Here is an 18,526-nt window from a genome sequence, read left to right on the forward strand (position 1 = left end):
GCTCTCATGGTTACCCAGGGAGGAGCAGGGTTTGCCACTGTTTAATAGGCAGAGATTTTTCTTGCTGGTCTCTTTGAGAGCTGTCAGACAGAAGTGTGCAGTCAGTAGACTATGATGCCTCTCTAAGACTTCCTCCCAGCTGTCTGCAACAGTAGCAATATTGTGTCCTGCTTGAACAGCCACCATTCACGCTAGAGGGGTCTGGCTTTCCCCAGTTGCTGGGAGCCTGCAGTGAATTCCCCCACACACGTGCATAAATACCACTGTAGTAATCACTGGCAGGGACTGGTACAATTCAGTAACAATATTTGCCTTAACAATGCTGTTTTCACATATATTTCCTAACCAGTTTCCTTTGGAGCTTAAACTGTCCAAGGTCAGGTACCTACATGGAAAATCCATGCCACTCTGTGTACAAGGGCAGCAGCCACGCCAGGATGTAACATGAAGCAGAAAACAGCAGCCACTTGTAAGCCATCTGTAAACAGTAGTCTTACACAGGGGCCCTTAACACGCTTTACACCAAGGAAATAATTAATTAATCACGAGGCTGTGCTACCTAAACATCTGCAGCCACAGTGAAAAGCTCCCTGAGGAGTGAAGAGAGGCACAGGAGCCCAGAGCTCTATCGCCTGTTCCATCTCCAGCTCGGTGCCTGGCTCGCTTCCCTGCTTTTCATGTGCCATACACTGCTCTGCAAACATTACTTTGCAAACATTATGTAGGTGGGCCTCACAACATCTCAGTGAGGTAATTAAACAGAGAAACCTCACACTGCAAACAGGGAAAGGGAGGCTCTGAGCTTGGCTTTCTTGCCAGGCTTACCGGGATAAGAAGTTTCACAGTAATACAGACAGTTTCAGGGCATTGCAATATTTTAGCAATTGTGAGGACTCTGCTGATCTGAGGGGGTTGATTTGATTCACAGCAATTTCATCATCCCAGGGTAGACTTGGTCTCTCTCCATTTGTCACTGTGGGCTGCTTTGGAGACTACACAAAATTTAATAAGATTGATGTCAACTGCTTTGTGCCAGTAGGCCATAAAGAACTGTCCCTGGTATCACAATTTGCCAAGATAGACAACACCTTAATGTCCAAACTGTGAAGTTCAGAAAACAATTATGTTTTACTAAATATGTGCAGATAACTATTTTCCAGACAGTACTTTGTCTTTAATGGACGTACTGATCAGATCCAAAAAACTGATGTAAAAGGACTATAAAGCAAAGTATTAATTTGTAATTATATTTGAAACTACTTTCCACAAAAACATAATTTTAAATTCTTTATTCAGGTCCTTAATCTAAATTCTGTCCAAAGACTGGTCTGATCTGCTGGTCTCCACCTCTTCTGTAATCTGGAGCTGTTGCTGTCAGTTACTTGGTTTACTCTTCAGAAGACTAGGTGAACATTGTGAACTGAAAAGCTGAGACTGTAGCTTGTTCATGTTTTCACAGATAAATTCACATTTGTTCCTGTACACACTGTATTCTAGGCAAAACATTTTCCTTTCTTTTTTAAGAAGGTGTAAAGAGGTTTAAAAATATGTTAACCTCTTCTAGTTTAGAAGGAGGTCAAGATATCTGGTAATTTTAGTGTTCTGGAAGCAAAGATCACTGATGTGACTGGCCAATGACGTGTTTCTTCAAAGTCTTGATGATATTCTCTCTTTGGGAGTAAAGCTGCTTTATTGTGATGATGCATGGGATAAAGAGTGTTTCTGGCAGGCTTTGAAAGTATCAGTGTTTTGGTATAAAGGCTATTGGTGTTCTTTGTTAGTAATCTCTGCAGGAGGTGAGGTAAGATAGTTCGTTCCTTTTTGCTGAGTGACAGATATCAGGTCTTCCAGAGGTAAGATATGAGTTGCCAGGATTTGAAACAATGATTAGACAAAATTTTCAAACGTGGTTAGAAAAAGCTGTGGAGATATATACTTTTGTGACTACTGTGCTGTGCTTGGTCTACCTATGGAGGGCTGAGCACTTTTTAAAAGAAGACTTGAATTTTCATTGTGCCTTGTGCTTTTGGTAAAGATTGTTGGAGAACCCTCTAACAGCATACTTTCCCCATTATCTCTTCTCAAGCAGTCCTTGCATGCTCCTAATTTTCCCTTTTAAAATATCATATTAATCCTTTATGTAGCTGGCTGGTGGGTGGAGATACTCATGTCCTGGACACTTGTGGTGAAGGCCAACAGAGGAGACAAGGTTGCACTATCTTGTGTTTATTTTGTGAAAATGTTCAGGAACAAAATTATAAAATATTTATTTTATGTATTGTTTCAACTATTATGTAAAACCAATAAAAGTAAGTTGAAAGAAAACATCAGCATTTCTGATTTTAAAGATCAAAGGACAGGAAATTCTCCATCCTTGATTTTCCATTGGGATTATAGCAATTTACTGTTCTGAATTTCCCTGCTTCAGTGTGATATAATGTGTAAAGGATAAGCAGGATCAGGATGACATTGAATTCATCTTTGTTTAGTTTCAGTCAGACCACTCATAGCTATCACACCATTGTAAGGTGACATCCGTAAGCTTCCAAAGATATCACAACCTAAACACTTTTTGATACTGGATTAACATCCTTTCCATGGGAATGACACACTTTTAATCTTATTCCAGGCTTCTGTGTTATTACAATAGGCTTTTTTAATCCTTTCTATACAGTCAGCAGATAAAAATAAATGTGTGATCAAACAATGTTGAATCTCCATGTTGAGAAGGGAGGTGAACTCGGGATAGAGCTTTCTCTCATAAAGCAATATAACAGTGGGAAAACCACCATATTTCAAAATACTAACCATACTGCATATGTCATATTTGGAGATGTTCTTGTTAGTGAGCACCAGCAAAAGATTTCAGTACCAGCTAAGCAGAGACAGTCTAAACAGAGGTGAACGGTCAGCATTGAATGAGGGGTTAAGTTGTCGCAGTAATGTCCAGAAAGCCATGGATGTGTTATGGCTTTGATTTTTGGTGGGCATTTAGTGATGAACCAGACCTGTTATTTAACTCATATGTGGTTAAAACAATAGAAGACAGTAGTTTTGTTTAATGATGGTGGTTTAGGAGTTAGGTTTAGAGAGGAAAGCTGCCTTTCTGCTCATCAGAAAAGCAGAGTTGAGTCTTGTTTGGGATCTGAGTTGATGGCTGCTGTCTCTTTTGGCAGCTGTCTCTTCTGTCTGCACAATGGGGGATGCTGAGTGTTTTCCACATCAGTCCCTGTCTGTGAAAACTGGAATTTCTAAGCAGCATTAGCCCATATGTCAGTAGACATTCTAATTTGGCTGAAGCATGATTTCCAATGGCCAGTCTGTCATCTGTAGATCAATTTGTCAATGGCTGAAAACTGAGCTACTCAAGTAGCCAACTTCCTGTGCTAGAGAAATCTAATATTTCTGGCAAACTATCTTCTTTTTTTTCATTTATAGAATCTAATATTGCAGTGGATGTTTCCCAATGCACTGAGGAAGTAGGCCCCAGACAGTTGTGAAATATCACACTAAACACAAGAAAAACATTGAAAAACCCACACAATAACTTTCTTATTCTCTTGGATTACTGTACATCCAGATGGGAAGATTAGTTTTACTTACAGGTTTTTTCAATGTAAGTAGTTTTTGCCTGGTGATTGTTTTCAAAATTGGAATCTCTTTGGTTTCAGTTTTATGTCTTGTTACAAAATCTGATTTTTCTGGAAACAGAAATTTCATCAGGATAAACCCTTCTGTGTTTCCCCTTGAAGGGATTCCTCATACACATTTTTGTACAAATCAAATTAGTTTAGTGCAAAATGAATGTGTCAATACAAAATACAGCATAGACCATCTGATCTGCAGTGCTGGCAGTGCTCACCCTCTCCCCACAGTTCCCTTTGCTGTTGATGTGTGATGCTGGCTGATATTCAGGGACTCATCCAGTGGCTTTCAGGTGGGGAGGGAGGAGTGTGGGGTTGGTGTGTGTGGTCATCTTTAGATAAACAACCACTGCTGTACCAGCCAGGGTTTTTATTCCCTCTGCAGATCAGAGTCAAGCAGAGCCTCTCATGCTGACCAAAATGTTACCTGTATGTGCTGGATTTACTTGCTACAGGTTCATAAGGAAGAAAATGCTCAACAAGCACAGGACTGTTTTGATAATTATGCTCTTAAGTCACCCAGGTGCCTTTGAAGAATAAAGTCTTCAGAATTTCTTTCACAGTTTCTAATCTAATGTGACATTTGTTTTCAAAATATCTCCCCTCAAATCTGATTTTTCTGGCCCAGGTTGCTCAGTTGCCTTTATGAGGTGAGGGTGCTCATCAGTCAGCACTATTAGTTCCTGTATTTAGTCATCTATTACTCAACAAGATAAATGTACTCATACTGTTCATGTAAGAAAGAGCACACAGAATCACAGGCAACTGGAATGTTACTCCCTGCTCGTTGAGTGGGTTGGTGACCTTTAGCAAGTTTGTGTTAGCAGTCCTTTCCTCCTTTTCCCATCCATACACTACCTAACTGTAAAGTCTTGCCTGCCTCAAGGGTAATGTTTAATAATATTGTAAATAAAAACAGAACAAAAAATTGAAAGAACAAGAAAAAAATTATAAAAATCACAAGAGACAGCAAATGTTTTTCACTTGCAGAGACCTGTTAAAAACTCATTACATTGTTCGTGTCAGGCTCAGCATGACAACTGCTGCAGTCACTTTAGCCAGTAGGTCAGCATTTCATTGCCAGCATTCAAATAGGAGAAATGTCTCAGCATCCATAGTACAGATTTGCCTGAGCAACAAGAATTGACATCCAAATGCAAATTTCGTATGTTTCCATATCAATAGGGGGTACTTCAGAACCTCCTTTAATTGGAACCCAGCACATTTCCACTCAAAAACTTGTTTGCACTGGACAGCATTTTCACCTGGGTAATTAATTAAGATTATGTAGCATAAAATTAACAGCACCTTTAGATTTTAAAATAAAGTCAGCAAAGATAATTAGATACGACTTTATTATTTATGTATTATGTCAAATCTATTTTGAAAGAATTTTTGAAAATGCTAGGAAAATAAGTTTAAAAAAAGCTTCTAAAAGCTGTAAAGAAAAGCCATTGCTCTTCCTTGTAAAAATTATGTGGATTTACCACTTGCAATATGTGCAATTTTATCAGAGTCATGTGGCTCAGGTATATTGCAATATATGGGAAACGATGACTCATTTGTAAAGAATGACAAAGGCCTGCCATATGCAAATACTAAAGATACCATAATAATGTATAAATGTTTCCAAAAGAGAATTCTTAAAAAGAAGTGCTTTCAGATTCTGGCAAGTAAATTGCTTCTGGTCCTTGCTCTCAATGACTGCAATGCACAACTTCTAAATGTGCCCCTACTTCCCACAAAGTACAATTTACTCAGCAATCCTTACCTCCATGAAATTATAACTGTATTTTTATACTTCATTATAAGAATTGTATTTTATATACAAAGGTCTATAACAACATAAATTAGGAAAATGGGAAACATTACATTGCTTACTGCTTTATCATTTTTTAAAGCTCAGAGGAAATAACAGGATTTACCCCTAGCTTCAGAAAAGGTTTTCTCTTTACTGTGAAGAAAATGGCATATTTTCTTTCAGCTGTTAGTGGGCCTCACAGCTGTATTCTGCTATTCACCTCATACTCTTCCCAAGTGGTTAATTAGTCCTAATAATGGTGGCCATAGCAGTATTAAAAACATCTTTTTAATTCCTTCACAAAAACACAATTAATTTGGAGTTGTTAAAATGTCCATGCTGTCCTTCCTCTATGACCAGACATTCTGGATATCCCACATCCCAGTAAGACCATTAGCAGCTCCCTTAGCTCTGCTTCCCTGAAAGACACCTTACTGTCATGTGGCAACTGGGAAAACGTTTTTCCAGCTGTGCAGATCCAACCTCTAACACTCAGGATTAATGCTGATTTTAGGGTCCAAATGTGCAGCCAGTGTTTACACTAAGAATCAGCTAAATCCTTCTAACTGCATTTGATGATGAGTTAGGCTTTTCTCTGTAATCAGATGGGCTAAATAAGTCTCTAGAAATTTCTCTCTCCCTTCCTTTATGAACATCTAGAAAAACATCAAGAGCTCAGTTCCCTCAAGTGAAATTCAGAAAAAGCCCACAATAGTTTTAAATATTATGTACATGTTAAATCCTGGGAGTTTTATAAAACAGACTTCTACCAATAGAGAGACTTCATTTAAAGAAATAACTTAGTAAGACATTCAGTATCTTAGGAATTGTTTGAAAATATACAGAGAGAATGATTTTTCCTGAAGCCTATCATATAAAAATTGCGAATTAAAGGAAAAAATTCAAAACCAATTGGATTTGAATCCCATCTTTAATATAAATACAAAATAGCAGTCACACTTAAACAGCATGAGACTAAACCAAACAGATCCGAGAATAAAATCTTCTGAGAGCAAAATTATAGACAATGAACCCAGTTTTCCCTTTGGGGGACCAGTTAAAGAATAAACTATGTATGGCAGGTATTAGTCACAATGCTTGATACACCCACTGCAAGAAACTCAGCTGTGTGGTCTTAAGATTGGTAAGAGACACTGAAAAGAGATGATGCCATGTGTATTAGTCAGAATCAAATTGATTAATACTAAAAATGAAATGGGTTGTCTGGTTTTGTACAGACAGGTAGGGGATGTATGACAGAAACTCCACCAGTGAAATGTTCACCATGTTGACTTTGGCAGGTAAGAGTGGAAGGTGTGAGCAAAGCCAGGCCAAAAGGCAATCTAAGATTATTCCCATGACAACAGAGGTTAACAGGTTAACATTTCTTAATTTTACAGGTGAAGTACAGTTCTCAGTTTTCCCCCTGAAAAGCAGTATCCACTTGGATAAGGAGTAACAGCAGACATGTCTTTGCCTTTTTTGCAAAATTCTTGAGGTTTACTAGTTAGAGCAGGAAGATATCTCTTCAAGAGAATAAATCTAGATGAAGGGAGGGAACCACGCTCAACTGAGTCCTTCTCTAACCTTCATTTAGATCCCATAAATAGTAGGTGTTGTCACCTCTTAGCAAAGCCTAAAAGAATAGTAACTTCTATCTTTTTCCTGTTTCTGTTACAAAGAAAGCCATTTTAGTACAGAGGCATTTTATGACATTAATTTGTATCCTGCCTTTTTTAATAACTATTACCTTTCCTATATAATGGGCTTTACTATATGGTATAGTTAAAATGTGAGGTACAGTTTTCTACTTTTCTACTTCTTTTTTCTACTGCAAAATGCAGTTGTTAATAATCAAGTCCAAAATATTTTAATGTTTTTTATTGATGAAAACTTAGTAAGAAAACAAAGACTGGCAGGTAAAATGCTTGCAGTAGAGTGACTTTAGAGGTGTCTTATCCTTCAGTATGATCAGGATATTGTTTGGATTATACATGGAAGTGAACTCTATAATAAAATTTCAGACTTGCTTGAATACCTGCTCTCAAAACAGGATTATGACAGCAATTGCAGATAGTTATGAAGCTATGATGGCTTTATTTTCTCTAGACTAGAGATTGATGGCTCTAAAGGACCTTGAGTGCAGACCAGGGAACATTTTGTTCCCATTGAGTGTTTTTGCTGGTTTTTATTCCAGTTGTTTCTGCAGTCTAAAATAAGCCTCTTTAGAATGAAAAGCTTGTACAATTTTTGTAAAGAGACTCAACAGGAAAATCACTTGGGAAGGCCTTGGGACTACCAGAGAAGAAGGAAGATACCTGGGCAATTAATTCCTTGTGTAAACTCCTGGGCATTTCATTCCCTGTGTGAACTCCTATGATGAGTTTTACCACAGTAAAAGAAACATTTGCAGGCACTTTGTGCTTTTCTTTTACCTTCTCAAAGGTAAGCATGGATGTAGTCTTGGCTGAGATTATAGTCAGAATCTGTTCAGAAGTGAAAGAAAAAAGCAGTTTTGTGCAATACTTGCCAGCAATATACCTATTTAGAACTGATGGTTCCACACATAAAACAAAACAAAACAAAACACTCTGCTTCTGGGAATTATTTTCAGGGAGAAAATTAGTCTTTTTAGAATTACTCCAAAAGACTGCAACCTTGGAAACAGTAGCTAGTGTGTCAAAATAATGTGGATTTTTTGTGTCTGAAATATGTTCACAGGGATTACTGCAGTAGCATCTAAGTATTTCCTTATAATATAATGGCATTTGTATGGCTCCAGATGTTATTAATCCCACTTTGAAAGTTGACAAAGAGACATCAGTACCAATGACACTTTCTTTTAATACAGAAGATGTTCTTCCACTATGTCTAATATGACAATTTTTGAAATGCAAATTTTTCCTGTCAAAACAACACTTGCTGCTTTTTAGCTCCATATGTTCTGCACATAGAAACATGATGTATGCTGGCTGTACTTGAATTTACAAAAGCCATGTTTTCAGTGTTAAGGTCACTCAATTTTTTGGTTTGATTTCCTCTTCGAAAGTGCAGTGATGTAAGAGTATTACAGAACCAAAGAAGGGGTCAGGTTGGAAGGCACCACAGTGGGTCATCTGGTCCAGCCTCCCTGCTCAAGTATATCCTAGAGTACATGGCACAGAATTGAATCCAGAGTGCTCTTGAATCTCCCAGTGAGGGAGATACTCAATGAATATTACACATAAGTACAATAAGTACTTCTAATGAATAGCTATGACTGCAGAAGCAAGTGTTAACAACCTAAATAGATGCTCATTTTTACAGTAAGTGTTTGGTAACATGCTGGACATGTGCCCACAAAATTTTGTTATTGGGCCAATTTTGCAGAACTATTGAAGGTAGCACTTATATATTAATATTGTTTATAGTGGCAAAAGAGCTTAAAACTAAGTACAATGCAGGAGAGTTCAAAATGTTTGGAAAGTATAACCAGGAGCAAATTTGGGAGTAAAACTGAAAATGGTTGCCAATAAACCCAGGAGATACTGTGTGACACGAGCTATTCATGTTGTGACACATTGAAATCATGTAAACAGCTAATCAAAAGCAGGCCTGTGGCCATCCTTTGGTGGTGTCCTCCTCACACAGAAATTGGGCCCGGCTCTCCTCAGGGCATCATGGGGCCTCCAAGTGTTGCAGAAAGGACTTTGTTCATGCAAAATTTTATTTGCCCAGTTCCCTATGGATGCCAGCAAAGTTACCTTAGGGAAAGAGCGAGAGAGAGAGTGAGAAATGAGACCAGGGGAAAGGTCCCTTTTAACAAGATGGCCAATTCTGCAGTTCTTTGCCAGCTGTCCTTGAGACCCTACTACTTTCAGACCCAGGCACTGTGTGTGGTGCGCAAGCAAGGAACTAGGGAAAAGTAGTTTCCTGCTTTCTGCCTCTAAGTGCTCTGTTTTCACTTCTGCTGAAGCTGTCAACTTGACAAGACCTTCCACATGTGTTTTCAGGTTTGTTTGATGGCTTCTAACTCTCTCCTATGTGGTTTGTTTGGCCCAGTGCCAGTTCTGTTACCTAAGTATGCCAGAAAGTGAGTGAAAGTGGTGGACCCGTGAACCCATTATTTAATTGTTGGTATGCTTTTGGCATGGGTTGTTCTCACCAACCCCTACTCCTTAAAAATTAAGCCCTAAAAGGGTGAAACAGGACTGTCCCAGTACATTCCAATGTTTTAGGGAACCAGGAGTGCCCAGCTCTTGAGAAGCAGGTGGCCACTGGTGCTTGGTGCTGCTCAGGAAGCGGTCAGGGACACAGTCTTGTTAGGCAGACGCCTGTGTCAACTCACTGGCACTCAGTCCTCCTGTCCTTCCTGAGACTGTGCTTTTGTTTGCAATCCATGTGGTATGCAGTGGGCACACACAAACAAGCAGGTGCCAAAATCAATCCCACATTGCTCTGAACAGCCTGAGGAGACTCTTCAGGAGGTTCATTCTCCCACAGACGTTTGATTTGCTTATTGGAGAGAGTGGTGTGTCAGCTGGTGCTTCCAAGGCTTTGATCCAGTAGATAGATGAGAACTATGTGACAAAAATGTAGTTGAAATTGAGACCTAAATTTTCACAAATTAATCCTATATTTTCCTCCCATTACATATTTGAATAGAAAGTAAAAGTTAAAATGGCTGTGACCATGGAAAGCAACTAGGAGAACAGCCCAGCTCTACAATTCAGAGAAGGAAAGATAATTATGTGGTCCAGGAAATGTTTTAAATATAAAGAACTTTGATGTTTCACTTCAGAGCAACAATAAATAGAGAACATATTTGCCTTTTCCCTAATATTGATATTTTCCTCCCATCTTCCCTCCTACTTAGAACTCTTTCTGTTGTGGGAGGATCCATTAGGTAATCTACAGATGTTTTACATTCTTAAATGTAAACTAGAATATGAATTGTAATACAGATTCATCCCATGAGGGTAAAAAAACTAGTCTGCTTTTTAATGTTTCTTGGATGATGGCACCCCTTCGGAACATGCCTGAAAGTTGTGCCTCACCCATTAATGCATACTCGACTGTAACTTACTGCTTAATAAAACCCAACATTTTTATTGCTTAGTAATTCTGGATTTGGCTCCTGGTGTCCCTGTTATAAACACTTAAAAGTGGGGATGCCATATTGAAACGCTGACAGATTCTCATGGGGGTCAGGGCTGCTGGCGCCTCCCTAATGAAGTCACACGCCGTTAAATTTTTTTTTCCCTTGACTCAAGAAGAAAACAAAGCAGTTAAACTGCTATATCCATTTTCCAGCAACATTAATCCATTTCAAACCACTCTTAACCATATTAAATCACAGGTTTGTGATAAAATGAACTGCCTAAAGGTTCACCTCAGGCTATTTAGCCCACAAACAAGATGCTGACTACTGGCAGCAATGGGTGGTTGGCAATTATTGCTCAATTTAGTTGCAATTACTTAGTTTGCTGTGTCTTCTGTTCAGACTAGCTGAGGGTCTACAGCATAGTAGATTCCAAAGTGAAATGCAGTGCCTGGGTTCTGCTGGAGATTGACAGTGACAGTGTTGAAATGTTACTTGAGCAACATGCTTTAATTTCTTGGAGGGAAGAAAAACCTTCCCTTTCAGTGGGAAAACTTGGAAAGGGATGAACTCTCTGAACAAGTCTGCCCAGATATAGCTATTCAACTCTGCAGAAAATCATCCAGGTGTTAATAGAACCTGAATTTTCAGTTTAAGAATGCCTCAGTGCTGATACTAAATAGGGAAGCTGGAAAATTTACCCATGAAATACAGCACAGTTGCAATAGTTGCAATGTAACAATAACAATTTGAATAGCAAAAAATGTAGCATTCTGGCTTCTAATAGTATTTTAAAGGCAGTCATCAGTATGCTGTGATTACACCATAGTTGTAAAGGGATAGAGATGGACATAATACATGCCAGTCCAAGGGAAGTGTAGTTTTTTTCAGCCCAATTTAGTGAAACCCTTAACTTGCCTAATGTAGGTCTAAGTTTTCAGGTAAGTATAAGATTTTATCTATAATTATTATGGGAACTGTTACTAAGTCCTTGGGAAATAGTACATAACACCAGTCACAATTTTTTATAGATCTTGGTAATTTCATTAGCTGAAAGACTCTAGTAGTGTTTGCTACCAATGAGAAAGTTTATACATGTAATTCTCAAGCTGTATTCATTATACACATGCTTCATGTAAGAAAGGATAAGTAAAATTCTTAAATAATGCAGAGTCATCAATTCAAGATCACATGAATAGGGGAAGCTTTTGCAATTACTGTCTTCAGAAAAAATTGATCAAATATGGACCTATTAAAATTAAAATATAGTGTGATATAGAGAAAATGAGCTTTTGTCTCTAAACAAATAAAAACAATGGTTTTATTTCCTTTGCTAAGGCCAACAAAGACCATGGATAAAGATTCAGCAAAACTCAGAAGTATCTGACATTTAAGTGCATCTCAAGATTACAGAGTATCAGTAGGGAACTTCCTTGTTTAGCATAAAAATTGATTTAATCACTAACAGATATTATTACAAGGCTTTTATTTTGGGGGCGGTAATAGCAGAAAGGCTTCGGGTAAGAGACCTTACACACCAGTCTGTCTTTGTAGCTTCTGTACTTCCTTTTGTCCCTGTCAGAGAGGAGAGGCAGAAAGGGAAGCACAATGCCTTGGATATCCTACAGTTCCTACATTCTGATAGTTTATCAAGTGAATCAGCCTTAAAAGGCCTCCCATGCAGCCTGAAGATCAAAGGCATGTGGCCTGACTCTCTGAAATACTGCCTCTAGATTTCAGCTATTTGTGAGTGGCCTGTTGTTTTTATGGAAGCTTGCTAAGACTTACAAAGCAGCATTGTTTTTCCCACTATTTTATATAAATAATCCTTAGGCAAATAGAATGATGTTTTTACATATGAGAGAACATGATTTATGTACTTTTTACAGCTAATGGAGAAAGGAACGTAATAGGAAAACAGAAATAGGAATAAGACTAGCATTTTTTTGCCTCTGAGAATATCAATTTATTCATAAAAGCATAGAAGCTTTTTGCTCTGCCTTAAATTCCTTTAATTGTTGTGTCTATATCTTTTAACTCTACTTTCTAAAGGAATAAGAAATTATATGTAGTACTCTAGGAAAAAAGAAAGAAAGAAAGAAAGAAAGAAAGAAAGAAAGAAAGAAAGAAAGAAAGAAAGAAAGAAAGAAAGAAAGAAAGAAAGAAAGAAAGAAAGAAAGAAAGAAAGAAAGAAAGAAAGAAAGAAAGAAAGCTCTTTCACTACACTATATTGTCATGTGGAATCTACTTCCATCTACTATTGATAAGAGCAAAGCATACTAATTGAAGATTACTTTAAAAAAAGAAATCAATAGATCCTTTAAAAATATGCCATCAGTGTGTAGTTAACACATCTCCTCTGTTTGGCAGTACAATAATCCCTGTCACCTCCTGCAAGAAGAAAATGATCCAATATTTATTATCATGTTTGGTTGATCATGTACATCAAGTACCTCCCTGATTATTGCCATGTTTGAAGAGACATGTGTTGAACACCATACTCAGGACATGCAGAACAAAACAGATAAGAGTGAAGAAGCCTGTAAATATGGTTCCTACTCCAATAACCTTTTAAACTGGCTTTAAAGAACTTGGTTATCTGCAGCTTAAAAAGGTCAAAAATTACACATGTTCAAATTTCATGCCAGAAAAATTCCTACTATATTTTTAAAACACTATACAATCTAACAAGATTAGAATAGTTAAATGCTAGATCACTGTTAATTATATGCCTTTAATAAGTAGAAAATTAACATGCCACTTACTGCAATTTTCATGAAAAACACTTTCAGACATTTAATTGCTGAATTTTGTCATAGAAAAGAGTTTATACCCATTTATTTCAATTACTTGATTTGCATCTTCCTCCTTAAAATGAGTAATGCATTAGTTTATCATACAGATAGAAGCTGAATAGGATGACTTCAAAACCAGTTTTTCCATAGGTAAAACTAAGAGCATATTATGTCTGGGCTATGTACACCCTCTTTACTGCTACATATCTCAAATCCTCTAATGCAGCTGGTGTGAGCCCAGGCATGCTGGAAATGGAAACTCAACCTATGAATGATCACGTAACACCAGAGCAGTAACATGAGATGCGTTACTGCATTAGTACACAGCGTAGATTTTCCATCCATTCTCTGCATGAGCTTTTTCCTGCCAGTTATGCCCTGCTGTGTTGCAGTTTTACTTACACTGTTTGGGTACAGGGCTTCTTGCAGATGGCTGCCCATCTTCCTGTGTACTCCTCATAGTGTCTTGCTAAGTGAGCACCCCTCTCATCTTACCCCTGCTCCAGCAGAGCCTCTCTCTGTGGAAGATGGTGCCCGTGCCTTTTGGGGTTTCCCTTTTCTGACAAGTGGTACTGAGCCATCAGAGTCATCCAGGCTGGTTTCAAGCTCTCCAATTTACTTATCTTACTGAGTTCATGCCACATTTCTTCTTAATTCCATGTCCTTTTGTCCCTATTCTCATTTTTCATTTTGTTTTATTTTAAGCTCCACTTTCAGCTGCTCCATGATTCAGTCTCTTTTCCATGGGGACATGTAAGTTCCATTCTAGTTTACTACATTGCAGCTTGTGTAACAGGCTCAATATCATGTCACGCATCTGATCTCAAAAAAGGGAGTAGAGAGTAGGCAATTTATTAATTAATTTTCTTATATAAATATTTTTAAAAAATCACATATGTAATGAACTGCAGGCTGCAATTCTATGTGAAAATGCACCTCTATTACTGAAAATATTATTAACTGAAAGCACCTATGCTTTCCTTTGCTCCAAAAAAAGAAAAAAAAGGTCTAGTCCAGAGTTCAGTTATTCAAAATATATGAATGTACAATGACAACTTGGCGGGTTGAATTTTACTTGTATTTACCCATTTCTTGTTAAATCTGACCAATTCAAAACACAACAGTTCTTTTAAGATTTTCAGCAACAAAGGCTCTCACAGTTCAGGGAAATTGAACACTAGTGGTATTATTTTCAGCAGCGCTGCCTCTGTGAACTCACAGAGGCAACATCCAGGATTGCATATAGCAGAACCAGTCCAACCCATACTATACTGGGCCCAGCCATGAAGCCCAAACTGAGATTTAAAGTATCCCAACTCAGGTATGTCCAAGGTCATTCCTCCTTCTCTCTCTTCTGACTGGTTGAAATTAAAAAGTAGAATAACCAGCATCTAATGTCAAATTCCTATTTCTTCTCCCTGATAGATTCTTTATAGCCAACTTAGACATTTTCAGGAGGGAATGAGCAGCTGCTGTAAGATTAGTTTGGAAATGGATTGGGTCTGGAGAGACTTTTGGCCACATCTCACAGTACCAACCATGGTGTACAAGCAGGCAGAACAAACCTAAATGGAAAAAGGAAGGAAGCCAGTCCAGGAAAAGGGCAGAGGAAGCTTATCCAGCCCTGGAAGGAACGCATAGTACTTGTGGTAAAGTCTCAGTTTAATCCTAAAGATTAAATCTTGAAATCATTCCTCACTTCTTGTTCATGGAAAACATTTGCTAACAGTAAAAATGCACAAACAGCCCTATTCTGTGGATGAGCAGAAGTGAGTTCCTGCTGTATTTCTGCGCCATTTTACAAATCCAGGTTTTAACTAGGTCCTTTTTGACGCTCTGAGCAGTTTGGTAACAGTTTATTTTTCACCCCACTGACATGTACCTATGAACTTTAACTAGCAACAGAAGTGAAATTGCTGCAGAAGCTCTTTCTCCTGGTATTTCCAGCTGTAAGTGGTAGTGGTGAAAAATCTCCTAGGCTGACAGTTGTAACATGATTTTCAACCACTTCTGTGGACTGTAGGCATAAAGGGAATTCAGATAAGGCTATGAACTTGTATACAGTTATCTGAATCTTACTTGCAAAGTTTTCAAAGTTCATCCATCATTACAATGGATCCCATGGGATATTAGTTGGCTCTGGGGAATGTTAACTGTTTTCCCAATTTCATAATGCTAGGACTGGTGAGTATTGTTAGATATTGTAAGACACCATTTGCCAGCCTGAAATGTGATGTTTATATAAATATGTCTGGAACATACAGTACCTCTGAGGGACTGAATCAAAAATAACCAAAGGTTTTCACAGAGCACCATAATTCCAGGGGTGAAGTGGGCAGTGAATTTTGACATGCTTTCTACCATCTGTGTTTGTCTAAGTATGCTTGCTTGAGAAGAAGCAGCTGGGAGACTTCTGTGAAAAGATGCCTATATTTTAGCATTCTTCTCAGAAGAATAAATACCAAGTTTCTGTTTCTCCTGACAGTGAGCTGGTATCAGATCATTCGTAAAATTAACTTTGAAATACAAGATGTTGTTTTTCTTTTTCATTGTTTCTGTAGTATGTGCTCCCACCTAGGAAGGTTAATACAGGCATCTGTTTTCTCTTTTTAGATGTGATGATATTTAAAAAGACTGTGTGGGACTTTTGTTTGTTTATTTGTGTTTATTTCAGTGTGAGGGAGGTGAAAAGTTTTTAACAATAGTGAGTTCCAAATGTGTTGTTAATTTATGAAACTGCTGCTGTGTTTCATGTTCTTTGATGTTCTGAGGTTTTCTACTTACCTGATTTGTAGGTTTTAATATTTGCTGCAATGTCACCTTTTTAATGAAAAAAGCAAAAAAAACCCCCCAGTTCTAACAACTTCACCATAGGTGCTGAAAAGGAGAAAGTACATAAGAGAGAGAAAGAAAGTGGAAGGGAAATGGACAGCTCTCAGTTATTTTTCCAAACTTTACTCACTCTGCTTTTATTCCCATTTGGTCATGGATACCAAAACCTTAAGTATGTAGATAAGGAAGTATAAATCACTTTTACCTAGAAAATGTGAGGCTGTCCTTAAGCCCCTCTCATGAGCTTTGAGTGTAGTGATACAAAACTGAATTTTTTATGTAGTAGCTAAAAAAACCACCACTGAAGTTAGTGGGATCTGCCCACTGATTGTCTTTAATTGAAGCTGGATCAGACCCATAAGCCACACCAATTATGTTTGTCCTGGCAGCTAAACTGACAGGCCTGTCTACATAAACTCAAAAATCTTGTGTTTAAAAATGTAACAGTTCTGTATTCCGATCATAACACTAATGATGTTCCTTGATTGGGAATATACAGGGTGACAGTCATCCTCAATGATAGAGGCAGACATCAGTCTTAGCTTCAGACAGATCCAAAGGCAGTAAGACATTACCTGGAGTTTTCCTCAGCAAACACCCTGGAGTACAGTGTTGGCCCATGCTGACACATCTGCAACAACCATTTCTTTCTCAAACTTTGGCTACTTGCAAAGGCTTTCCCTTTTTATGTTTTTGCAATGAGTCTTGAACATCTTTAGTTCCAAAGCATAGAGGTATCAGAGGATGAGGACAGGGGTATTATCACCGAGACTAATGAAATATATCTGTTTTTTCCCCAGAGGTGCGGAGAAATCTCATTTGATAGTCCTGACCAGAATGCCAAATGTGTGCGCATGCTAGGTAAGGGTAAGAATCTCTTCCTTTTTTTATTCAAGTGTATGGATATGGAAATATGTTTAATTGGGAATTTCTTCTTAAAAGTACATGATAATGACCATGATGATCCACAATGGCACTTACACAGTGCATCCACATCTAGTCTTCATGAATATATTCTTTGCAATGAACTTTCAATTATTTAAACAAAGCACATATATTCTAGTAGTGTCCATATGCATAGATGAAAATATAGCAGTACCAACACTGTAATTGGAAGCTCTGATGAGCTGAATCCCAGAACTCATATTCAAAAGCTGAAAAGCTGTACTTCTAAAGACAGTATTAATTCCACAAGCATGTATCAAAAGTGTCTAAAGCAGACCTTCAGCTGCATCAGTCTGGGAAATTTCAGTCAATGTGATTTTACATATTTGCACTGGGGTAGCTTTGTAGAAATTCACATTAAGTAGTGCCTTTTCTTTAGAAACAATGCAGAAATATTCTGCTATGTTTCACTAATTTCTGTGACCAATTTCATTGTGGTCGTGTGTTTCACCTACAATGCTAGTACTGAAACATTAATAGCATGGCTAGTATCACAGTGAAAGGCAGGGAGCAAGTGTCTAAAAACCTAAGGGATAATGTTTACTTGGGAAAAAAAATGAAATCACAGAACACTTCCAGGATTAAGCCTTAAATTCTGAAGACCTTTGACCTGCCAGAGAAGAGATAAATATATGCTGTAAATTAGAGCATTGCATCTAATAAAGTGAAGATTGAAATAGCCACAGTTTTTAAAACTGCAACTGGCAATGTCTTAATTCCCATCTGGGTGCATAGCTGTGCTCTGTAATAACAGATTATGTGGTTTGTTGTTTAGATTCATTAAATCCTATTGTCACAACAGACTATAATTGCTGCAGAGGAAATCTGTCATGCTTGTAGCGCACAGATCCCAATAGATGAACTGACACAATGGGCCATAATGATCTGTTACATCAATGATCCATGGTTAGAAGTCCTTAATGGAACAAGCTGACAAAAAAAGATACACTTGTGATCCTTTATCATGCCAATTATAATCTACAGTGTAAATACAATTGAGTTCCTAATACTCTAGTTCTAAGGAAGTTATATCCATGGAAATGTTATTATGCATTAGGGGGAAGAATGGGGGATGGGAGAGAGGAGAACAAAAAAAACCCTTCTGCATGGTTGGTTCATCATTTCATTTGGCATTTTTAGAACAAGTGAGTCCAAAAGTGGGAGTTTGACATCCCTCTTAGTGCAAACAATTCTTTAGGAGTAGTGAGAAGAACAAGATCTTGTTTCCATTACATGTGCTCTTATCTATGTCTTGCAGTATATACATGTACAAGAATGTATGCTGTGCTGTGTAGGAAACTGCTAGGAATGTAAAAATTACTCCAAGAGCACATGCCAAAGCTGTAACTGATTCTCAGAGGTTACAGCTCTTGTGATACTTTGCTTGTATATATTTTGCCTGCTATTGTTATTTTTCAATGTTGCTAAC

General features: G+C 37.8%; 1 protein-coding gene across 3 annotated transcripts in view; it reads left to right on the forward strand.

Moving 5' to 3' along the window:
- The window catches only part of PDE7B (phosphodiesterase 7B), a 170,405-nt gene that overhangs the window by 38,215 nt on the left and 113,664 nt on the right, over nucleotides 1-18,526 (forward strand). For 2 of the 3 annotated variants that reach the window (XM_071433490.1, XM_071433483.1), the window contains exon 3: nucleotides 16,953-17,019. In XM_071433490.1, the coding sequence (XP_071289591.1) occupies nucleotides 16,953-17,019 (67 nt within the window). The remainder of the gene's footprint in view (nucleotides 1-16,952; nucleotides 17,020-18,526) is intronic. The other variant, XM_071433498.1, reaches the window with a different exon arrangement.

Source organism: Agelaius tricolor, unplaced genomic scaffold (genome assembly GCF_023055355.1).
Source record: "Agelaius tricolor isolate 1412-34295 unplaced genomic scaffold, bAgeTri1.0.p SCAF_1, whole genome shotgun sequence".
Lineage (NCBI taxonomy): Eukaryota > Metazoa > Chordata > Aves > Passeriformes > Icteridae > Agelaius > Agelaius tricolor.